Source organism: Stegastes partitus, unplaced genomic scaffold, assembly GCF_000690725.1.
Source record: "Stegastes partitus isolate 25-593 unplaced genomic scaffold, Stegastes_partitus-1.0.2 Scaffold79, whole genome shotgun sequence".
NCBI lineage: Eukaryota > Metazoa > Chordata > Actinopteri > Pomacentridae > Stegastes > Stegastes partitus.
The window spans coordinates 296,391-312,246 of record NW_007577810.1 but is presented as its reverse complement, the minus strand read 5'-3'; the positions used below and the strand labels follow the sequence as shown (position 1 = coordinate 312,246).

General features: G+C 41.1%; 1 protein-coding gene across 1 annotated transcript; it reads right to left on the bottom strand.

Annotated features, from left to right (window-relative positions):
- Window positions 1-9,910: 9,910 nt before the first annotated feature.
- Window positions 9,911-11,524, bottom strand: LOC103353626 (leucine-rich repeat transmembrane neuronal protein 4-like). Its single transcript, XM_008276685.1, has 2 exons — window positions 10,344-11,524; window positions 9,911-10,244 (listed from the first exon to the last, which is right to left on the bottom strand). Exons 1-2 carry the CDS (start codon window positions 11,522-11,524, stop codon window positions 9,911-9,913), a joined length of 1,515 nt encoding a protein of 504 aa, XP_008274907.1.
- Window positions 11,525-15,856: the final 4,332 nt, after the last annotated feature.

The following is a 15,856-nucleotide window of genomic DNA, read 5'->3' as shown; positions in this document are numbered from 1 at the left end:
AGCACCTACCCCTCCAACAGGACACTACACAATAAAAGCTAAACAGGAACAGATCAAAGGACATGACAAAGAACCCCTACAAGTTGATCCGACCTTCAAATTACCCAGATTCAAAGCTAAATGAGCATCAGTGGAGTGTGAACATGCCAGATCCACGGAGGTCCCACCCCACAACCCACAGGACCCAAGGTTTCTGTGGCCAACACCAAGAACACCAGATACTGCTGGATACCTCCAGAGGTCCCATTTCCACGACCCAATAGGTCAGAGCTGTTTTGGTGGCACAAAGGGGAACCTCCACAACATCAGGCAGGTGGTTTTAATGTTCTGTCTGATTGGTACTACTCGTCAGCTGTCCGACAAAGGTCTATCGTTTGGCCCTCCAGTCCCATTGACTCTTTTATATACATAAGAAAATAGGACCTCAAGAGAAAAATGTAAACCACATCTTGGTAATGTTATCAACTTTTATATACAGTCGCCGTAAATATTTCGTTCTCTGTCGCAGGCATTATTTTATCATCTGGGTTATATAATTTACTGTAACTTTCTCGAGAGCCTTGGACAAAGTGTCAGTTTTGTTTCCCTTTGCACCATTGGTTTGAAAATACAGAGCTCCAGAGAGATGATGTCTAATAATAAAAATACAATACTAAGAATATCCATTGGGAAATTTGAAATTTATGGCACGTATTCAGCATTTATACTAACTTTTTTTTTTTTTTTTCGCAGTCATGAGATCACAGCTGGGATGGTTAGCACTGTCACCTCACAGCAAGAAGGTTCTGCTTAACTGGGAATTTTCTCTGAACAGTTTGTATGTTCTCCATGTGTGGGTTTTCTCTGGATGCTCCATCTTCCACCCACAGTCCAAAGACATACGTGGTAGGCTGATTAGTTATTCTAAATTGGCCATAGATGTGATTGTGAGTGTGCATGGTTGTTTGTCTGTGTCTCAGTCTGGCGATCTGTCCTCGGTGTACCCCTTCTCTGGCCCAGTGACAGCTGGGATACGCTCCAGCCTCCCACAATTCTCTATAGGATAAAGTGGGTAAAGACAATAGATGGATGGATCACAGCTATGTGGTTACCGCTAGAGGTCGATACTTAAAGACACTTATTAAACAAGCTAAGAAAAATATGCTGCAGTGGAATCAGACAGGAGCCTGTAGGGGAAAAATCCCAGATGGTAAAAGGTTCAAGTTGTTAAAGGCAGTCAAACCTCAGTAATACGACAGCAGTCCACCACACATTCATTCCTATGTAACTCGTTTTTTTTTTTTTTCCTCCTGCCCTTTAAAAACCTTCACAGTGGAGCCTCTGTGGAAATAAAGATGGGTTGGTACTTTTTATCTTTATTAGGATGTTTCAGAGTGCTGTGGCAATGTATGCGTCTGCTGCACTAATGCTGCCATCATTCATGCGGTAGCAGAGAAGCCCACAGCATTGAGCCTGAGGGACTTCTGTCAAAAGGACTCCCTATGCAGAAAAAACTTAATAAGAGCAATATTTTACAGCCCTTTATAATGGCAGTGTTTATGTAGTAGTTTTGCTGTTGCATGCAGTATGTTGGAAATCAATGCATTTAGAAGAGGCCTGTATTCTCTCACTTCAAATGTGTTGTTCAAGAGTCAAGTTCAATACCTAATCTGCCTCCAAATGATCAATTGGATTGCACTGAATTCAAGCTACTCTCAGGCTACCATAGCTGTGACAACTGAGAGAATCTGGGCACAACGTGTACCTATTTCATATATTTTATTTATTATTGTCACATTCTTTTTGTTCTGGCTTTGTCAGGTCAGCTTGTCTGTCAGTCAAACAAGCAGCTGTCAAATCACGACTGTCTTGACAAGGAGAGGTTGAATTGCGTGAGTGTATTGTTGTGTGTTTGTGTGTGCATGTTGGCATGTGAGTCAACGAGAAACTCTTTTTCGCAGATCTCAATGACTTTCCTTTTTTACCTCTAAAGTGGATCCTCCGTGGACGCAGCCACGGTGTCTTTATTATGGGTACCATGGTGGTGTTTTATTACTCAGAAAACAACAATATGACTGGGCTCGCTGCTTATAAATCTTATACATTTAATTGTTGTTGGCTTTTGGTTGATTTCCCAGGTGTGGGAAACAGAGCTGTCGAAGAATCAGGGGAAATAAATCAGCGAAACAATGAGGTGACATCTCAAAAGAATGCACTATATTACTGTTACATCATACAGTCTGCATGTACAGCATGTTGGATCCAAAATAATTGAAACTAAGTTTCAAACATGTGGCTACAAGATATATAAACATTACTTCAGGCTCTAAATATAGCAGACATTTTGTCAGAGGAAGGCAGAAATGCAGCTTTAAAGGTCAAGCTGTTAACTGGATTTCTGCCTAAAATGATTTCGTCATGTTAAGTAAACTAAAGCCGCACTGGGATCACATTTTATGGATAGGAAAGCAACTCGTAAAATACAATATATCATGCTGGATGTTTGGAACAACCCTTCCACTTCTGGCTCATATAATGTCATAAAACATTGCTGAAAGGATTTTACTGTAATAGGGAGTGATTTTATTGTTAAAAACCAAGTGAATACCAGAATGATTAGGTACACAAATCACTACAAAGATACACATACTGACCCGACAAGACCACACAATAAATATATGTATAAATATAAAGCAACTACTACTGCCTCAGGATAAAATGCATACAAAATCTAAGTGCTTCCTTCCAGTATATGTTTAAGCTTCCAGAGAGTAATGGAGCGGAAAGGTGAAAGCAAGAGAAGATATTATGGCACAAAATCACCATTTTCTTGGAAGTTATCTCAAAATTCTCCTCAGCTCAACTCACTAATGTCTCCTTGTTGGAACAATTATCTTACTCGGGGAAAAAAAATAACACTGAAAGGTCTTTCTGACCACCACCATGTTCACATGAACAAAAAAAGCAGCAAGGAACATTTTTCCTGCTCTTAGGGCCTGCTGGGACATGAAACAAAAGCTGTAAAGCATTAGTATTCAAATGAATTTTACAGGTGACATACAGTGCACAAAAGGTGGAGTAACAAAGAAATCCTGTTGTGGCACACGGGAGACAGAACAACTTTTTTTCCTCAAACTGTGACAACTGCCTTTGACTACTTTCATACTTCACCAACTCTATTTCCAGCTGACGTTCATAATTTGAATTTAACAGCTTGGAACTCATTATTTTGACTAGCTAGCTTACAGATACTATATTTTGGATCCTGCAATTCATTTTAAGAGCTGATGTAATTCTACCACATTAAATAAAAGAAAGAAAGAAAGAAAGAAAGAAAGAAAGAAAGAAAGAAAGAAAGACTCTTCTGTCTAGTGCACTCCTTTTGTCCAATTTAAGACCTTTAAGGCTCGATCATCCTTGAAGAAATCCCTTCCAGTGGATGGGAGGTTGGTACAAATGCATTGGAACATAAAAATGAAATATCCTCGAGGACAGGATATATAGGAAATTCTAGAGTATAGCACTCATTAGCATAATTGATTAGCTTACAGTGATTTTCTATATTTGATTTAACTGGGAAATTAGCTTTTTTGCTGAGAGTTAAATGAAAACATTGATGTCACTGTCATGTATATTCATCAAACATGGGGAAGCTCACACGGCCCTGTCAAAGGGTATAAAAGTATGCCAACCAGCACCTAATTAATATGAGATACACCGATCAGCCACTACATTAAAATCTCTGACAGGTGAATAACAGTGATTATCTGATTACACTGGCACCTGTCAACGGGTGGGATATATTAGGCAGCAAATAAACAGTCAGTTCTTGTAGCTGATGCGCTTGGAGGAAAAATGAGCAGCGTAAGGATCGAGCAGTTTTGATTTGAAATGTGATGGCTACACATCTGGTCCTGATTGTCCCCAAAACAGCAGGTATGCAGTGATTAGTACCTGCCTGAAGTGGTTGAAGGAGGGACCATCGGTGAACTGGCGAGAGGCTCCTGAGGCTTACAGATGCATATGGGAAATGGGGGGCAAAGGCTGGACTATGTGGTCTGACCTCAAAGAGCTGTAGCACAAATTGTGGAAAACCTTAATGCTGCTATGACAGAAAGGTTACAGGACACACAGTGCATCGCAGGTTGCTGCATATTTGGCTGCATAGCCGCAGACCAGTCATGGTACCCATGCTGGCCTCTGTCCCCCACTGGAAGCACTGACCATGGATATATGAGCGTCAGAACTGAACCATGAAGCACATGGGTCATTTACATGGGGAAGAGAAGGCAGCAGAATGCACTACGGGATGAAAGCAAGTCAACAGAGAACATGTGATGCTCTGGGCAATGTTCTGCTGGGAAACATTTGGTCCTGGCACATGTGGATGTTACTTTAACATAAACCAGCTACCTACACACTGTTGCTGACCATGTACACCCTTATATGGTGTTCCCTGATGGTAAGGTCTTGACTCAGACTCCAAATTGCCCAGATCTCAATCTGAACAAGCATTTGTGGGATGTGCAGCAAAAACCAGTGCGACTGATACCACAGAACACCTGAAGAGGTCTCTGAGATCTAGCCCTCAACTTTCACAATACTGGGCAGGTGGTTTTAATCCTATTCAGGTCCTTTGGGGTCTTTTGGATCCCAGGCCATTTGGTTTATGTGACAAGTATTTTTTATTTATTTATTTTTTAAATATAAAAAGAGGGACATTTGTCATGCATTTGGAACCAATAATATGTCAACTTTTCACAAAATTTATTTAACATAGTACAAAAGTCTATAATAAATACCAACCAATGAACCCCGACAGACCTTATACGTATGACAACATGAAAGTCCTGAATAGGGTTTATGTTCTAGCTAATTAGTGTATCTCATTTGTTTAATCTGTAAATAGTCCTGAAGTCTTGGTGTCTTTGCGTTTACATGGACTTGAGTGTTATGACTAGATGCCATTCTTGTGTTTGTGCATCATATCCTCATTTCAGAAACCTAGAGAAGCCCTTATCTTGGTTTTGAGAAACCTGATTATGCTAGCTGGAGTACTCCAAAAGAAACCAGGATGCTGTTGCATGTAGCCAAAACAGACGCAGAACCAACTGCATGACTTTCTTCTGACCTGGGACTTCAGTGAAGTGGCTCATAGCTTTGTCCACCACAACAGAACATACATACAGTGTTGTTTCTTTTTGACTGTGCTTCTGTGAACCTCACACTAGTTAACAACTTAGCAGTGTTGCCCACAACTACCCAGTCTGTACAACACTAAGGCCACTGTCTTCTGTAACAGAACTGGTGCTCGTCATGTTGTTTCCTCTCTTGTCTTGAACGGTTCAGCTGTGTCACACAGCCGGTAAAAGGATGCCCAACTCATGCGGAAATTTTCTCTCCACTTAGGGTCACTGAACTTCATCCTGATGACCTTATCCCACCAGTCACAGCTGCATGTTTGGCTTCATCCATCACTCCATTGTCCTACTTGGTCACAGTGACAGTGAACGAATGACACCAGTTGAAGTGAGAGACATATTTGTTGTTTCTTGTTATTCTTGTCTCCTATTGGCAATAAGGTGGATAAACCAAATCTGCCACACACAAGTGCTAAGCTCACCATTAACCAAAGTGGACTCATTTTTATCAGCTAAAGTCAAATCAATTTAAGGTTAGACTAACAGTTACAGGAAGATCGGATTAAACTGCAGGTCTGCATTTGAGCCAAAACAGACCCCTGCAAACAGCATGCAGTAACAAATATAGTATACAAGTATTTATCATGTATTAGGGGATATGAATAACCAGTTCCTCTACACTTCATGTAAATGCCATATGATCCAATTGGAAGAAGTCTCATAAAAAGGAAACTGGTATGCATGTGAACACAATCTATGTGAGGAATTGAGGCAACTACCAGATGCTCTGTGAAATTATTGTTCTCAGCTATAACCCTCCTGATGAAACAGCAGCATGTCGAAAATCAAGTGTTTCATTTTTTTTTAACATGTCTTTGTGGTGTTTTTCTGAGCTAGAGGACATCGAATGCACCTTGGCTAAGCATTTTCACCTTTACCAGTCTTAAAAGGATTCACACGGCCATGGTTTCATATGTCAAGGGGTGATATATATGTAATGAATTTTTTTGTATCATTAATCTTCTTCAGAATCAGTTTCTGGTCGTATTGTATTGATGTATTACCGAATTACTCCAATATTACAGTTTCACATTATGAAGCAGGGAGTAGTTTTACAGTGATTGTTTTTCTTTTTTGTTTACAGTTTTACAGCAGATGCACAGGTGAGCTGGTGTGCTCAAGCTGTTGTAAGTGGGGAGAGGTGGATGTAGAGAGAGGTAGTGATTTCATCAATTGGCACATTCTAATGGAGGCAACGGTATAACGTCATTTTAATTTAATTTTAAGACATAGTGATGAGTATTAGGGCTTTAGTCAATGATCAAGAGGGACTTACTGAACTTTGGATGTGCTGGTTGCTGGCTGCAGCCTTACATTTAGTCGCATATAGCCACTCTGTGCAGAATGGTCTGGCTGCACCTCATTATCATTCTGCTATAGGGGATAAGTGCTTTGGCTTGTTTGTACTTTTTTAAACTAATTACAATGGTCTTGGGTGTAGCTAAACCCAGGATGCAGCGAAGGTGTTCCTGCAAAATAGTGACAAGGGAATTGTTTTAGTGAAACAGCTGCATGCAGGGAGACGGACGATGTCACCAAAGTAGTAAATTCACTGAAAAAAACAACAACCTAGCAGGGCTGCCTTCCTGCACAATCCAAATCTTCAGCAAAACTTGACATTTTCGGTGTGATACGTTGCTGCTTCAAGGTTGTGGTTGTGGTTTCCTGTAATAAATGACAGAATGTAGACAGCAGAAGGAGCAGGGAATCCCATGCGAAAAGCTTGGCCAATAGGAGCCTTATACCTGCAATCTACATCCACTGCTTTCTACTGTATTTACCAGACAGACAGAAAAGTGGTATCAATTTTCTCATATAACTCTGGGCAAGAAAGAAAATAAGCTACTTCCCAAAATGCTGAATTATTGCTCTGAAGTACTTACTTTATAATACGACTTCAGGCAACCAAATTAAAAGAAAATGTAGTTTTAAGGTAATAAAATATGATCACTGCTGCTTTAGGACAATTATGCCTACCTTGAAAATAACCAATATAACCTAAGGTAAAGAGAGTGTTACACATACTTTACTTTGAAAAGATCCCCCAGTGAGAGATGTGAATCAAAATTTCACAGCTGCCAGTGAAGGCTGAGCAAGTTACCCCTCACTGCGAGTGTTTACAGGAAGCACGGAGAAGACACACTGTATTTCTGCATTTTTCAGGGCATGATTTTACTGATTCTGTTTTTGGCCTTGCTCATCTGCTTGGAGCATCTCATGGTATATAAGGCACCTCGATTAAAAATATTTCATGGAGAGTAGAGGGTGAGGTTTTTTTTTTTTTTCTTTTCAGATTTTGCCCATGCAGTGTGTTTCTATTTGTGCATTGTTATACTAAGTCAATACAGCGCACTCGCACAATTTTTCATCCAAACAAATATCCTCAATAATGATCTGCAAGATGCAGACCACAGCTCTCGAATCAACATTCTTTTCTTAGCTACACAACACCAAAACATTTCAAAGCAAGGGGAATTGCTTTTCATCAGTCACAATATGACAAATCAAACACTAATTACAATATCTGCCAAAATTAGATCAACAAATCATTTGTCCTGTTCATATTACATTTTTTCTAAAGCCTTGCAGATTTTCCCATTGGCTGGTGAAAGAAATTCATCATATATGCAAGAGCTGGAAACTAAATATATGGATATAAATTCTGTTGGCAGCATGCCTCCTTGCCTGCCTGGAGGATAAAGAAAGCCTGAGTCATGTTTGGAGAGTGGATTGTGAGAGATCATAAATCCTTATCTGAACAACCTTTGACCAGTCAGAAACTTTACCACACCTGCTCCACACGAGCTGTGTGAACATGCTAATAGCTAATAACAACAAGGAGGAAACTGGCATGTATTTACTTGGCAACAGGTCTTAAAAATCAACTGACAGCTGTGAGGGAAAAGGCTGCAGCAAAGAGTGGATTATTGTCTTCAACTTAATCTCACGAAGGAACAAACACCTTCTTCGTAGCTCATAAACGCAAGCACCAGCATTGTCTTTTCATTCCTGGCTTAACACATGCACTTATGATTCCTGGCACTGGTTAATTTTCTCCCTTCTTGCAGGGAAAAAAAACGGGAAAGAAAAATGAGGCAGGGAGAAATGGAAGGAGGATGGGAAAGAGGCAGACCAAGGTGGATGATATCTTCATAATAGTATAACTGCCTTGACCTCTAACACCCGGCGTCCCACAGCAGCCGGCTTCTATTCTCTCTGTACTTTCACTGCACTAGAGCCATATTTCCAAACTGACAGAGAATACATGGTTACATAAAGCAGAGACTCTTAATCTGTTTCTGGTTTGAGGGGACTCTTTTTGTCTCATGGACAAGCGAAAAATGGCATCGCCTACTTGTGCTTCACTTGCACTGAAAGCACAACCTGTTTACAAGAAAACTGAGAATAAACCCCTTTGTGTCACTGTTACATTGGAGGGACTGAAATGTGCCCCCTACCCCTGAGTTTGAGGTGTGCTGCCCAGATACAATCAATGCTGTTGCTGATGTTTCAGTTCCAAGAAGAAAAGGAGAGAAGAAAAGGAAGACACGTGAAAATATGTCAGCTCTCGTCACATGCAGCAGCAAATCCAACATCCACAGCATAATGCATGGATTTGAAGGGATTTCTTTTTTCTCCGTGTGCTGCTGCAGTCCCGGATGATCTCATCAATAACACAATTTTTATCTGTTGTTGTTGTTTCTTTTAATTATACAGTCATTATCACATAGAATGCCTAGTACCCATATTATTATGCCTTTACACAAACAATGCATTATTATAATGACAGGAATAATCAATACAAAATTTGTTATGAAAATCAACATTGTTACTTTTGACACACACAAGGCCTTCATTGGACCTGACAGATTTGTACAGCTTGGAAAATATCAGTCCTGAGATTAGACTCATGGGTTTTCAATATTGTTAATTTACTGTATGTGGCTTGTTCCACGTTAAACTGAAATTCACACATATACATATACATAGTTTTTTTTTCTTTGTCAGTTAGATCTGATCATTTTACAGGAGAGAGGAGCATCTAAGTAAGGAGAATGGATTCATGCAAATGATCTGAGGACAAGATGCTCTCTCCGTGATTGTTCCCCCACCTCTTATGGTAGTGCTAATAGCTGCACTTGTATGCCAAATCCAAAATAATTCAATTGGACATATAGTATCTGTGAGAATAAGGTGCAACACTGTAAATCTTCCAACCAGATGTCGGTAAACCGGGGGATTATCAGCTCATCCCTGTAACGCTCGTACCCACACATACGCTCTCATACATCAAAAGAAAGCGAGCTTTACAAGCTACATAATAAAAACAAACAAATAAAAAAAACCTAGCAAGTAAAAAGGTGGCTTTGTTGGCTCATATGTTCTATGGCGATATAAGACTAAGAATAAGATCAGTCTCTCTACAGAGCTGACTTTTACTGTAGCAGAGGTCCAGTCGTTATGTTAGATCATACACAGCCAACGCGGCTGACCCCACAACGCTTCCTGTGCCGGTCAGGGTGATAATGAGCTCTCTCCAAATATATCTCTCCATTCCAATCTTCATTTCTGTGCACATAATTATATTGTACTATGCCCCCCAGTATTTTTCTCAGTGCTGCAGAATCTATCATCTCGTATTAGAGATAAAACCACTTAATCTTGTGGAAAAAACCATTTACCTCTGCTTAGCAATTGCACTTTATGTCTCTTAAGGTGGAGTGGGCAGCTCAGACCTCACATTCTATTGATCCTGATATAGTGCATGTGCACGGCCTTGGCTCATTCACCAAGGAGTCCATTGTCTCCGAGTTTGAGTGGTAGCTCAGATAGTACTCCTGCAACTGAGAGTTAAGATCCTGCTCCTGCTTGCGGGCCTTTTTCCTTCGCTTATGGTTGACTGAGTGCTGCTGCAGCTGCCTCATGGTGTTGGGGTAGCGCCTCCACGAGACATAAATAACCAGAAGGATCAATGACACTGACAGAAACAGGGCTACACTGCCTGCAATGATTTTATGGAAAGCCATATGTTCAAATGGTAGCTCTGGGATAAATGATGTGGGGGTTTCAGGAGAGATGTGGGATGTGGAGCTCATCGTTGGGGACTCTAATGTCTTTTTATCTGTTCCAATAGGATGGACAGATGAAGTGGTTAATTTCCATGCTGGTGACTCAGTACGGGTCAGGTCTGTAATATCTGCAGAAGATGGGCGAGTTGTGATGTTCCCAATCTGGGTTGAACTTACAATGACAAGAGCTGTGGTTGAGAAGACATTTGACATGTCCACACATGTCGAGTGGTTCCTCACGACGTCCACCACTCTTTCGCCCTGCACAGACTTGGGACTGCTGCATATCATGCTGATGTCTTTGGAGTCTCTGATGGTTCTGAGCCATCCCATGAGAGGGCAGATGCTGGGGCTGCAGTCCCAAGCATTGCCTGCCAGGCTGATGGCGGTCAGGGAGGTCCACGCTGCCACAGCCTCTACAGGCACGCTACTCAGTTTGTTGGATTCAAGGTTCAGAATTTGTAAGTTTGGCATACACTGGAAAACAGCGGGATCCAAGATCTGGATCTCATTCCCTGAAAGGTCCAATTTCTGAAGTTTCTGCCAGGTCCATGGAACGCCTTGATTGATGGATCTTATACGGTTCCACTGCAAATAAAGAGCCTGTAGGTTGCTAAGGCGTGGGAAGATAAAGAAATTAATCCTAGAAAATTGATTGTGCTCTAAATGAAGCTCTTTCAGCTTGAACAGCCCTAAGAATGTTGTGCGGGTGAGGCTCCGCAAGCGATTGTAACCCAAATCTAGAAACTCCAGGTTGCGGCATTCCAGAAATGTGCGGACGAAGATCTGCTTCAGTCCGTTGGATCGAAGGTGGAGATTCTGTAACTTGCGCAGGCCGTAGAAATGTCCCGGCTGCAGAGACTGCAGCTGATTGTAGGATAAGTCCAAGTTTCTCAGGTTTGGTATGGCACTGAACGTGTTGTTGTGCAGATGGCTTATTTTATTGGAGCTGAGGATCAGTTCCTTAAGTCTGCGTACACCGTGGAAGGCTAAAGCATCTATGGCACTGATGGAGTTGTGGTCCAAGTAAAGCCAGATGAGTTGATTGAGATGAGCGAACTGGTACGGCAACAGAACCAGCAGGTTGTTGTAACGCAGAGACAGGCCTTGGCATCCCGTGGTGATGTTTTCTGGAACGTCTTGGAAGACGCCAGACTCGCAATAAACAATCTTTCCTTCGCAGCGACAACTGGCAGGGCACATCCTCTCCCCCTTGCTGAGCAGCAGCAAAACAGCTGCGTGCAGAAGAAGACATGATAACCTCCAGTCCAACATCACGGAACCTGTTGGGGGTAGAGTGGGGCACAGACAATCAAAGGGCTGACTTGGTTTTACAAGATGTGCGCTCAAAGAAAACAGGTTAAGCAAAGGTGAGGAATTCATGCTTCTAACTCAGGTCATGTAGTGAGGAGCAGCTTGAAGTCTGATGTCTGAGACACCAGACCTGCCTCATGAAGAATTGATAACAGTCTGACGTTTGCTACTTTTAAGGTATGGATGAAAATGTCCAGACACAAAGAAACACAAGGAAGACAAAGAGGAGGGGGTATATTAATAAAATAAACAGACACATAAAGAAAGACCAGCTGTAGTTATCATTAGGAGGGAGAGGGGGAAAAAAAAAATCAGTTTAGGAACTCAGAAATGTGCCAGTAAGAAGTGATCACAGCTGTCGTCTTGACAATCTGTGCCACTAATAATAATGACTTACCCATCGTTAACTGAGGGAAAGGAGTAATCCTCTGGGGAGCGCGTTAAACTGCTCTCAGCCGCAGTTCATGCAGCTTCAGGATCGGTCCGCATACTGAGCATCACTTGCACAAGCAAAATGCAAGTTGTCCGCAGCGCTTCAGAGCCGCTGATCTCCGGATGGCGCTCAGAAACTGGACGCCTTCACACTTGGGTCGTAGTTGGAGTCGCCGCTGTAGTTCAGCCCGCGGTGTGCGCAATTACCCATTTGAGCGCCAGTAGACTGATGCACAATCCTCCAGTCCATGCAGTCTCTCTCTCTCACTCTCTCTGTCTCTTCCTCCACGTCTCCCCCATCTCTCTCTCTCTCTCTCTCTCTCTCTCTCTCTCTCTCTCTCTCTCTCTCTCCTTCCTCAGAGGCGTAGGCGTCTTCAAGTACACAAATATAAGCTTACAAATATGCAGCTAAAACCAAACATGGAAATACAGCCAATAACTGAATACGATAATTAATTCAATGTGTTTTATCCAGCATTTTCATCTTGTTTTTTTTCCCTCTCTTGTGAATTAAACCTACTGAAATTCATTCTAAAGATAAATTCATGTTGACAACAATCTGATTTGAAATTAACCAGAGCTGCAAATGAAAATTTAGTTTCATTCATCTGTCAGCTGTTTTCTCCATCGGTTGTTTGTTCTATAAAATGTCAGAAAAATAGTGAAAAATGTCAGTCACTGTCTGCCAAAACCAAAGATGATAAATGTTTTGTCTGCAACCCAGAGATATTCAGTTTACTGTCACAGAGGAGGAAAGAAATCAGAAAATATTCACATTGCAAAGCTGGAATCAGAGAATTTAGACGTTTTTCATCCTAAAAAATGACTCAAGCCAATGAATCAATTATTAAAATACTCTGAAAAGGGGCCGTCTGTTGGGTTTATTTAAGTATTTTTTTAAATCAGCTTAAATGACTGTTTCATTTTCTGAAGCAAAATGTAATAGTGTTGTGTAGCATCTACATTATATGCAGAGAAACATGCACTTGTTTGGCTCATGTTGGACAGAACCATGACTAATGTTGGGATAATGTGAGTCAGTCACACATGGTGCTCAGTGCATTCTGTGGAAGAAGATGGAGTTGGTTTTTGCCACCATTACTCAGTTCTTCTCCTTTTAGTATGAATGGCTTAAATTTGAATATTGGTTCATTCATAACCAGCTGCAGTATAAAGTCTCAGGAGTCGCCAACATAACCTAATAAACTGCTTTGATGTTATTTGCTCTCACACTTCAACTTTGACTCGAACAGGCAGATTTCCTCTGTGGAAATGTGTTGCCGAATAGTTTAATAGTTGACAACTACTCAGTTAATCGTTGCAGCTCTAAGATTAGCATTTAGGTTTATTTTATACTTTCTTTTTTTGAGATTTCAACTTGTGTGTTTGCTGAAATTTCAGCAAGTGTCAAGCACAGCTTACACATATATACCGCTGACTATGATGATGATTAAGTTTCTGTAATCAAAAGGAGGGGCTACTATGATCTAAATCCACCATACATTCATCAGCGCTTTTAATCTTTCAATTAGGAATGAAGGGAAAAATAACATAAAGTTGGCTAATCAGGATTTTCCGGCCTCTTTCTCAGTCACTTGTTAAAATGACAATTACAGTAACAGCTCAAGTGTGACACGTTTATGTAGATAAACAGCTAACACTTCTTGGTGTCTAGAGATGCTGCTGAAGAGGTGGAAACAATAGAGTTATTGGTATTCAAATGACTGGCCTTTACAAAGTAGGCAGTCAACGCACAGCGGAGGATGGAGGGACAGAAAACAGATCGTGGCAGATAAAGGTACCTTTAATTCTGTGATCGTTTCATGCTCATTTTTTATACTTTGCTCGTTCTGTTTTGGGCAGACATTCAGCACACTGGACACAGCAGTCTGGAACAATTTGATGCACAGCACTGGAGAGCCTGAGCTGAAACGTGTGGTAACAGCAACCCCTTGTGCATGCAAAGAGAAACGTCTGGTGTGATGAGCTGTTGACACTAATCTACACATACATGACTTCAGCAGAGAAAAGAGAGAAATCAGCATCACATGCGATTAAAGGAAATAATGTATTCATATTAATATTTGGTTAGGAGCGCAGTAATTTTCTTGGTCAAACAAGAGTCCCTCTGATGCCTGTCGATTGCATTAAGAAAGAATGTATTTATGACACCTGCCTCATGAACTCCTCAGCAGGGCACGACCTGCAGGGTGACGAAATGAGCCACTGTGTTAAAGATAATGCCTCCCGGACTTACAGTGGCACACGCTGCATCTGAATGTCAAACAAAATCTGCTCTTCAAAGGGTAAGCTGCCTCACACGTGTCTAAGGAGATCACATGTCACTCAAGCAGTGTGCACCTAAAGCGTGGGAAAACGTGCAGCGTGGCAATGACGCTGTATAGAAAGAGGGAGCTGCTGCAACATTTACGCTGTGTGGTTGTTTCTACGCTGAAAAACAAACCTGCTCTCAGCGAGGGAAGCTGTGCTGCATCGACTATCAGTGATTGTGTGTCAGCTCCATAAACAGGTTATCAGCTGGATCTCATCTTGTATATGAAAAAGGAGAAAATGACTGTGTGTGTGTGTGTGTACACCAACTACAGCTTGTAAACTGACATTGTAATCATTTTTATGGGTGTCAACTGCTATCTTTTAACTGCCAGTGACAGAAGGCTCGCCACCGTGGCCTTTTAAAAAAAAATCCCATTCATGAAGATCAAAACGTGGGCCGACCCTTACAAAATTATGCTGCTGTAGATAAAGTTGAAGGCTTGCTGTGTGTCGCATTCGCTACACAAAGTATTGTGTGCAGTTACTTTCCATTGCTGTCAATGTGACACAAACAGATGGACTGACAGATGGACAGATTTATTCATCCACTCTGTCATCTTTCACTGACCTTTTGCTTTTCTCTGACCCAAATTTTCTAAAAATTGAATATGAGACCAAAAGGTACAAGCCTGTTATCCAACAAAGACCACCGCAAACGGCCGATTATCATCCGTGCTTAAATTTTCAAAATGGCATTTCATGAAATCTAAAATAACTAAATTGGAAGGTAATCTCTTCATAATACTCCGTGGCCTTTGTCATAAAACAAATGGATAGCATTAATTCGCTAAAACCTTTTTCATGTAACATCTTATGGCACATTGTTAAATGTGCCATTTCATACTGTTGTTGAGAACTAAAGAGTTCAGAGCAGGACAACAAGTACAGCACTGCCACTGATGCAGAAAGAGGCTCTGTTGCGCTTTGTGGACTTTTCTTTGGTTTTTGACAACTTTTTATGACTACAGGATGAGGTGCACTGCATTTAAGTATCTGCTGTAAGAGTTGCCGTGTGTTTCCAGAACATCTCATCGCTCATGCAAACACATGACTCTCAGTCTCTCAAATTCAGGAGCTTCATTAATATTTTATTTGCACGTAAAGTTCAAACGAGGTGGGAACAACTACACAGCACTTTGATTACAGTCTGCAATAAAATGAAAAAACTATACAGTATATAACAAAAACAAACATGTTGGTGGGTAATATATTGATCCAGTCTTGAGAGCAAAATAGGTTTATGTGGCAGTTTCACGTTTTTCCTTTTAATCAAGAATAAACCTCAAAATCACAAATTAAAGAGAGGGGTTTCAATATGAAGCGACAATCATCTCGAATACTGTAATGTACTGGAACAGTGGAACATGTATGCTCCAGGCAGGTGACAAATTAAAGGAAAAACTCCTTCAAGTGTCTCAGTTGGGTGTTAGGCCACTATGTCTTGAAAGGGCAGCTTCAATACACCTTGGCATTGATTCTCTGAGTCTCTGCAACTATATTTGAGTGATGAACACCATTTTTATAAAG